The 9178-nt window shown below is 31.1% G+C and overlaps 1 protein-coding gene across 1 annotated transcript; it reads right to left on the reverse strand.

Moving 5' to 3' along the window:
- Positions 1 to 1973: 1973 nt before the first annotated feature.
- PGO_083320 (hypothetical protein, conserved) lies at positions 1974 to 5348 on the reverse strand (the record flags this gene model as incomplete). The annotated part of the gene is made up of 1 exon (XM_028687554.1): positions 1974 to 5348. One exon carries the CDS (start codon positions 5346 to 5348, stop codon positions 1974 to 1976), a length of 3375 nt encoding a protein of 1124 aa, XP_028543355.1.
- Positions 5349 to 9178: the final 3830 nt, after the last annotated feature.

Here is a 9178-nt window from a genome sequence, read left to right on the forward strand (position 1 = left end):
GTTCATTTTTACCCGTTTTGTCCTTTTTATCCATTTCGTTCATTTTTACCCGTTTTATCCTTTTTGTCCATTTCGTTCATTTTTACCCGTTTTATCCTTTTTGTCCATTTCGTTCATTTTTACCCGTTTTATCCTTTTTATCTTTTTTTTTTTTTTTTTCATTTTCCCCTCATCTGCACACAATGATTTTTCCATATGCTACATATGTGTGTATGTTAATGTCTATATATGATTACGTGTTTACAGGGTACACTAAAAATATACATATTTTTCCTTTTCCCTGCGCATGACACAATTTTCACACCTTTGCATATATTCATTCACACGCACACACGCACACAACATTTCTAGTAAGGCTTTTCGTAAGAGTAGAATTCTTTATACTAATGTTTTTATACACATATGTATATTTTTTTTTTTATTTATTTTGAGCACGCAAGGTATATACAACTTTGTCCCTCCTGTCAGCAGAAGCCATCATTTTGACTCATTATATATTATAACCCCTAACCACACACACACAGACCCTTCCATGGGTAAGATCAGTGTTTTCACTGTTTCTGCACACACATACATATATACATGTACATACCCGTACCTCTTTTAAAGAACTTTTATGCAACATTCGCAATAAACAGTAATATTTTTCTATTTTTTTTTTTTTTTTTTTTACAAATCTTATGAGTTCTTCAAACTTACATGTTTTTCTCTATCCCTTTAAAAAACATAAGGGCAGAAAGATCATGTAAGGTGTTCCAAAAAAAAGAAAAAAAAAAAAGAAAAAAAAAAAATTACTTCTATATTATATTCAACCCCAACTGTGAAGGGGTGTGGTATGGTAATGTGGACTCAAGTAGTAACCTGTGCAGTGAACCCATGTCGTAACATTGTCTATCATTTAAAAAGTAAACTTTTATGAGAATTAACCAACGTTTTATCAAAAATTACAAAAAAATGTAAAAAATAAAATAAAAAAAAAAAAGATAAAATGGAAAAAGACAAAACATAAAAAAGTTATTTAAGGGGAACAAAAAAAAAAAAAAAAAAAAAAAAAAAAAAAAAAAAAAAAAAAAAAAAAAAAAAAAAAAAAAAAAAAAAACTACAAAAAACATACACTTTTAAATCTTTACAAAAAAACATCAACAGGGCACATAAACTAATGAGTTCCAACCTGTATTAATAATACATAAAAAATCTATTTTTTTCCCCCCCAATTTTTTTATTATTTTTGTATTTTTTTATGACCTCCAAATTCGAATCATGCTCCTTTTTTTTTTTTTGTCTTTTTTTCCCGGACGATTCTTTTTTTCCTTTTATTAAATTACTTCTATATTATATTCAACCCCTACTGTGATGGTGTGTTGTATTTTTATATGTTTTTAAGTAGTAAACTTTGTTGTGAACATATGTCTTAACATTGTCTATCATTTAAAAAGTAAACTTTTATGAGAATTAACCAACGTTTTATCAAAAATTACAAAAAAATGTAAAAAATAAAATAAAAAAAAAAAAGATAAAATGGAAAAAGACAAAACATAAAAAAGTTATTTAAGGGGAACAAAAAAAAAAAAAAAAAAAAAAAAAAAAAAAAAAAAAAAAAAAAAAAAAAAAAAAAAAAAAAAAAAAAAAAAAAAAAAAAAAAAAAAAAAAAATTATTAAAGGGGAAAAAAAAAAAAAAAAAAAAAAAAAAAAAAAAAAAAAAAACAAGAGCAAATAAAGACACAACGGAAGGGGGTGAATAATATGAAGCGGACGGATTAGAGGTTGATTTAGTACAAAAAAAAAAAATAAAATAAAAAAAATTCATATTCAACTCAAATTCAGATTCAATTACCACTTCAGATTCAATTACAAATTCCGATTCAATTACAAATTCAAATTCGAGCACAGTGGCGAAAAGAGCAACACAATTGCAACTCCTTCCGCAACTGTCAGTGTGTCAGAGAAAAACAAAACGGGATGTTGGTAACTCATCATCTCTTGGCTCTCTTGGAATTTATAAGCTCAATTTCCTGAGGAGAGAAATTGAACGAATTGTAAATAACCGAAACGTAATCATCTATTTTGATGCTGGACGGAATTTGAGAGATAAAATTTTGCAGAATATTTTTCTGATACATGGCGTGTTCATAATTTCCACTAATGGATTCATAATTTTTTATCTGACTATTCAGAAAGTTAATGCGTTCAAGAAGATTTTTCTTGTCTTTCTTTTCTTCACTTATAACAAATTCATAGGCATCTAACTTTTTCCGTATTTTTTTGTATTCATTTGGGTATATTGGTATTTTTGTATCATCATTTCTGCCATTATAGACAATGTTACAATTGTTAAGTAGATGATGTGATTCACCTTTACTGGTACAATTGTCGAAACTTTTATTCGAAGATATTACATCCATTTTGTTGTCAAAGCTATTATGATGTGCGTCACTCTTCCAGAATCCAATCTCTTCAAGGTTTACTTCTTGAGACTTCTTTTCCTCGTGAGCTTCTTTTCGACATTTTTCTCCTTCACAGGAAATAAAATTTACTTGTCCATTTTTGAGAGCACCGGGAGTTTCATTACCAAAAAGTGGATGCAATTGCTTCCTCGACATTTGCTCCGACATCTGCTCTGAGTGCTGCTCTTCCTGGAGCTGTGGTTGGGGTGATAATAACTTCTCTTCATTCGAAAAGACCATTTTCTGCATCTGATAAAGGAGAGACTCAATTTTATTTTGCAGTAATTTTTCCTTATTATCGAAAACAACTTTCATTTCGTTAATTTTCCTTTGATTTTCTTCATCAAATTGTTCTTTGCATTTTTTTATAATTTCGAATTTTTCTTTCTGTATTTGTTTTTTCAATCCTGCTATAATCCCCGCTTGTTCATCTCGAACATTTTTCTCTTTACAAATTTGTAATTCAAGTACTTTATATTTTTCACTGATGGTTGCTACTTCATTTTTATACGTTTCAATATCTTGTTCATATTTCATTATAGAATTATTTAACTGTTGAATGGTGCAATTTTTTTCATCCAAATTTTTCCAAGTTTCATTAGCTTCATTGATTAAGGTATTTACTTTCTCTTTATATATTTGAAATTCTTTTTCAATTTCATCTTTTTCATCTTTTATTTTTTTTACACATACATCCTGTTCTTTTTTATATTCCTCCATTTCTTTTCTATGTATATCTTCTACACATGAAGGTATTTTTAAATTCCTGTAATTTTGCTTGAACACGTCTTCTGAGATAATATGATATTCTCCTTTTTTTGAAAAACATACTAAGCGCGTAGATTCATAGCTAATGCAAAATAGCACATCTTCATCCAAAAGATCTAATTTTAATATGCTCATTTTGGATTTCTCATTCTCACTGTTTTTTTTCAGTTCTTCCAATTTTTCCGTCAATGTATTATTTTCTGTCTCCAGTCTCTTTAACTCCTCTGCATGAATCTTCGCTTCTTTGTCCATCTTCTCATTTATCTCATTCAACATTTCCCATTTTTTATTTAACTCTCTATGTCGTTCCTTTTCAATTTCTACTTCCATTTTCAACTCCGTTTCCGCTTTCCTTTTATATTCCTCCATTTCTTCGTTGCATATCTTTTTTATCTCATCAATTTCGTTTTCCTTCTTTTTAATGTCAACAAGATGTCTTTCGATTTCTTCCTCTTTGTCTTGACATTTTTTTGTCAACTCTTCAATTTGGTCCTCCTTGCCTCGACATTTTTTTGTCAACTCTTCAATTTGGTCCTCCTTGCCTCGACATTTTTTTGTCAACTCCTCAATTTGGTCCTCCTTGTCTTGACATTTTTTTTTCAACTCCTCAATTTGGTCCTCCTTGTCTTGACATTTTTTTGTCAACTCCTCAATTTGGTCCTCCTTGCCTCGACATTTTTTTGTCAACTCCTCAATTTGGTCCTCCTTGTCTTGACATTTTTTTTTCAACTCCTCAATTTGGTCCTCCTTGTCTTGACATTTTTTTTTCAACTCCTCAATTTCTTTTTTGTTATTTAATGTGTACACTTTAAATTTGGCTAGCAGATGTATTTTTTCTTTCTTCATATTTTCTATGGTATCTTTTAGATCCTTTATCTGGCTTAACAGATTTGCCTCGTAAGGAGAATCCTCTGCCTGGGGTGGGGCTTCCACTCTATTAGCTTCATCTACCAGTGTGACCTCCTCGGTATCTATGATAACACAATCAATACCTTCCTTCGTATCAGCACTTTTTTCTGCATTGTCATTCATGTACTGTTTACTGTCATGAGTGTCTTTCTGAATATTGTCATTATAGTCCTCCTGCACTGAAAAATTGACGCAATTTCTATAAGAATCTCCTTCTATCTCATCATTATTTGTGTCGTCTTTCGTCTCTCTTTTGTCATTCCCTTCTTCTCCATTTTGGCTATTTTCTCCCTTGCTGTTATTATTACCACTATGGATTCCACTGATTCCTCCCCCATTGTTTTCATTTCCCTCATCATTTCGATTGTTTCCACCGTTAGGCGCACTTAAATATTTTTTATCCTCATCCTCCTTACACTCTTTAGCCGCCTTACCCTCCTCAGTCTCTTTACCCTCCTCAATCCCCTTACCCTCCTCAGTCGCTTCATCCTTCGAATTTCCATTAACGTTAGTGCCACCCCCAGATACACCAATTTGTTCACATTTAGATTCATTTTTCTTACAATCATTATACGGTTCGCTGTTACCATGAGTACTCCTTGATTTACAGAGCTCTTTACTTTTAACCTGGGCACTTGATATCCCTTGGTCGGGAAAAATATAAGTACCCCTGCAACTGTCTGAATTATCGGTAAAATTCATGGACATACTCCTAGATTTGCTGTAGTTACCATTTAAAAAGTCATCATGTGTCATTTCTATGGATGTAGCTTCATCAATTTCATTGTACCATGGATACGTGCAATTTTTTTCATATGGATCGTTTTTATCTTTGCATAAATTTAAAAGATCCTGCGAATCTTGATTTTGATGTTTGTGTGTATGCATGACGCTTGCTTCACCTTCATTGAAAATACGATCCTGCAAATTCGAATTTTTTGTGGGTACAAATGTTTTATTCAAAGTCATGAACAAGTCATCATCATTTAATTGAATTTGCTGATTGAAATTATGATTGTTCATATTGTTGGGGGGACATTCTTCCTGCGCGGATTTATCCTGTGCGGATTTTTCCTTTACGGATTTTTCCTGTGTGAGTTCTTCTGGTGTGAGTTCTTCTGGTGTGTCGTCCTTTGGGTTATCTACAAGAAAACTGTCATTTTTCTGATAGTTTTCATCATGTTTTAATCCACCTTCATATTTGATGCATCGTTTCTTTTGTTTCATTTTCTTTTAAAAAATTCATTCTTTTTTGTGGCATGGGCGATGGGCCCCTCTATCCTCTATGCTAGTGCATGCTGTGAGTGCATGCATGTGTGTACAGTTCTATGTTATTATTGCCGTTATTATTATCGCTGTTTTTATGGTCGTTATTATTATCGCTCTTATTACGGCCTTTATTATTATCGCTCTTATTACGGCCTTATTTTATTACCCCTGTTATTATGACGTTATTCTACTCGTTTCACTCAGACCACGGGGGTATGCGCCTTTTTGTCCACGTTCTGTTCACCCCTTTTGAGAATTAAACCGTAAATAGGTTTGTAATGTGTGGGAAAATTCGGAAGAATTGCAATGAAAATAAAAAAAAAAAAAAAAAAAAAAAAAGTTCCTTACAGGTTTGATAGTACTCGTGTATATATTATTTAGTTTCAATTTTCCTCAAAGCATTTGAGCGCATCACTCCTGGTTTTCCATTCTGTTGCATTTTGTAAGATTAAGTGCAGACGAGCTCCTATATTTATGTGTACATATAACAGTTCATGTACCATAGCATATAATACATTCATACGTTCAGCTCATTTGCTTTTGAAAAGGGTCTGAATTTCATCACACAAATTTTGTATCATGGGAAAAAAGAACAAGCTATAAATGGATGCTATGTATGAATTCCTTTTAACAATATAGAGTAGGAGCAAAAAAGAAGCTTTTTTTTTTTTTTTTTTTTTTAACTCGATTATTAATTTGTATACACTTGGTTAGAGAAAAATTCCTTAGATAATATTCTGCGATTTGTTTTTATGACTGCATTTTTTTTTAAAAGGGGAACTTGGTGCAACATTGGCCGCTCACCATTCACCTACTTTCGATAAAGTGCGTTCAGTTCATGTAGTTAGGTGCTCAAGCTGTGTTAAATGTAAAGTGAAGCAAACATAACAGAGCAAAGTAAAACAAGAAAAATACTACAAATAAGTAGAAAAGTGCATATTTGAGTATTCAAAAAAAAAAAAAAAAAAAAGTGACGTATTTTATTTTTGTTTCGAATGAAGTCACAACTTGTTCCCTTTGAATATAATACAAAAGTACATAGAAAAAATAAAATAAAATAAAAAAAAAAAATATACATTCAGGTGAAATAAAAAAAAGAATAACCTTTACACAATGTTTTAAAAAAATATGAACCGTTCATAGAAAAAAAATTTCACAATAAAAAAAAAAAAAAAAAAAAAATACAAAACAATTACAATGTGTGTGGGGTTAACAAAATTGTATCAATTTAAGTGGATGTATGATAACATAATAAAAGGGAATTATAACTGTATGAAAAATGTTGTAAAGGAGAAGTAACAAATATAAGATGTATTTTTTTCGATAACCCTCTAATACATTCAATTGCATTCTTTATATAAATGCATATATGCACGCACTCATGCTTTTTTTTTTTTTTTTTCTTTTGTGTGTGCCTGAACACTGGGCATAGAAAAATCTTTTACGCCTAGAATACATTATTTTCATACAGTTTGTAACATACGAAGGGAGTTCTTTGGAGAATATCACAGTGATCTACTTAAAAGCGCACTTCAAAAGGAGTAAAGCAAAGGTCTCGAAAAATGGTTATACGATAAAGCAGTGGAAGGAAAAATACATAAGTATACAAGTGCGTACCTGCACATTTACACAAATGTGCTAGCTAAAATTATATCAAAAAAAAATAAAATAAAATAAAACAATACATGAATATTAAGATTCACATGAACAGAGTTCATACAAATTATATAAAACCGCCGTGCAACTGAAAAAATTGTGCATTTTATTATCCAGTGGTGCGCACTATTGTGCAACGAGAATATGTATGGAAATAACCCTCGTTCTATAAGAGAGGAATTTATTTCCTTCATATATTGAGAAGAACAAATATGATTCATTATGTTAATCCTTTTTTTTTTTTTTTTTTTTTTCCTTGCTGAATATAAATTACGTAAACTATTTATAGTTCTCATTGTATGTATAATTTAATTGTTCGATATTTTTTTTTTTTTTAGTAATTATTTCTATCATACATAAAGTATCGTTTAAAATCGTCACTATTCCGTTATGTAGAATACTTTGTAAATTTTTCCATGTTCACATATGTTTATATCATTTTTTAAAAGCGTGTAAATAATGTATATAAAGGATCGTAGCAGTTGTATGTGTGTGTTTGGGTGTATTTGCGGGTAGAGGGAGCAGGAATGCGTCAAACCACCACCCCGAGTTCGAAATATGAGATTGTTGAACCAAGTTCCCTTCAAGAGTATGTCTTACTAATCATGCTAATTTCTTTTTTAAAAGGTCCCCAAAAAAAGTCTGTGCCCTTTTCTTTTTTTTTTTTTTTTTTCGGAGGAGCGTATTCTTCGAGTAGACACGTATCGGTACAAGTTGGTACAAATTGGTACAAATTAGTACTATGTGCTAGCATTAACATAATAAAATATGTCTAACGTAAATTATAAAGTTTTTTCTTAGAAGAAATATATGATTCCTAAACTACGAATTCTGCGGACGCACATATCTGTTTTCACTGTGCTGTACTACATGGACACATACCCAGATAATCAGTCATGTGAGTATGCACCCTGCGACGCAAACTAAATACGTGCATAGTCATATGATCATTATTTCGGAAAAATATGTTAAGAGTTCGTTTTCTTATTCAGGTAGATATGCAAAAGGAGAGCCATGTACAAACATCTAATGCTCCTGTGATGCAAACCCCTCGTACACACACACACACACACACACATCTCCTTAAGCACCCATCTATGTGCGTAAGCTCGATAAAGACTTATTAAAACGATAACTTCTTAGAATCATATTTTTCCCTTTTTACAAACTTTAAAGTTTTTTTAAGGATTTTTTTTTTTTTTTCTCCATGTAAAGGTATTATCACTATTATATAATAGGTTTGTTATATACTTTTTCGTTTTAGAAAAAAAAAAAAAAAAAAAAAAAAAAAAAGTTAACAGGTTCTAAGTAAGCATCTGTGCAAAAAGACAAATTGATATAGTTCATTTTTGTGATAATTTTTCTTTTAAGACACGTATCTCTTTGGGGGGTTATCAGCCGGGCACTCGTTTAACTGGGCTCGGAAACGCATACAAATGGACAGGTATATATACATATACACATATGTAAGGTCGTAAGTAAACACATATGTACATATATACACACACGCACACGGGCACGTAAGGGTAAACTTATACTGAGGGTTCTTACTCAGACTCCAGAGCAAATATAGCGAAGACACACTCTTGAGATTTTTCACACATGTAGCGTCAATCTTAATAAGAACGAAGGAGTGAAAAAAAAAAAAAAAAAAGAGAAATTGCCCATCATGTATACACTAATTTTTTTAATCGTTACTATTGTCTGCACAATTGAGTAAAAAGAAAAAAAAAAAAAAAAAGAGAGAGAGAGAGAGAGAGAGAGAGAGAGAGAGAGAGAGAGAGCAAGCTAGTGCTGTGATTTTTTCACGAGGACATTTTAATGTCTCTCTCGTCGTAGACGCTGAAAAATTGTGTGCAATGAATTGTCCTTCATGAATGCTAACATACAAATTATATAGTAATCATAAAACGTGTGTTTTTATTTATTTATTTTATTATTATTTTTTTCTATTTTTTTGTATGTTTTTTTTTTTTTTCAATTTGTTCAAGGCATATGTGTATATAGATTTCCCCTACTCCCCTACATCTTTCCACAAACGTGTAAATGTCTCTCCATGTGCAGATGCACACAAATGTTAATTATCATAATCACCAGCATACACTTGTGTGTAGCCACATGTTGACATAATC

The sequence above is a fragment of the Plasmodium gonderi genome, assembly GCF_002157705.1.
Source record: "Plasmodium gonderi DNA, contig: Chr08, whole genome shotgun sequence".
Classification (NCBI taxonomy): domain Eukaryota; phylum Apicomplexa; class Aconoidasida; order Haemosporida; family Plasmodiidae; genus Plasmodium; species Plasmodium gonderi.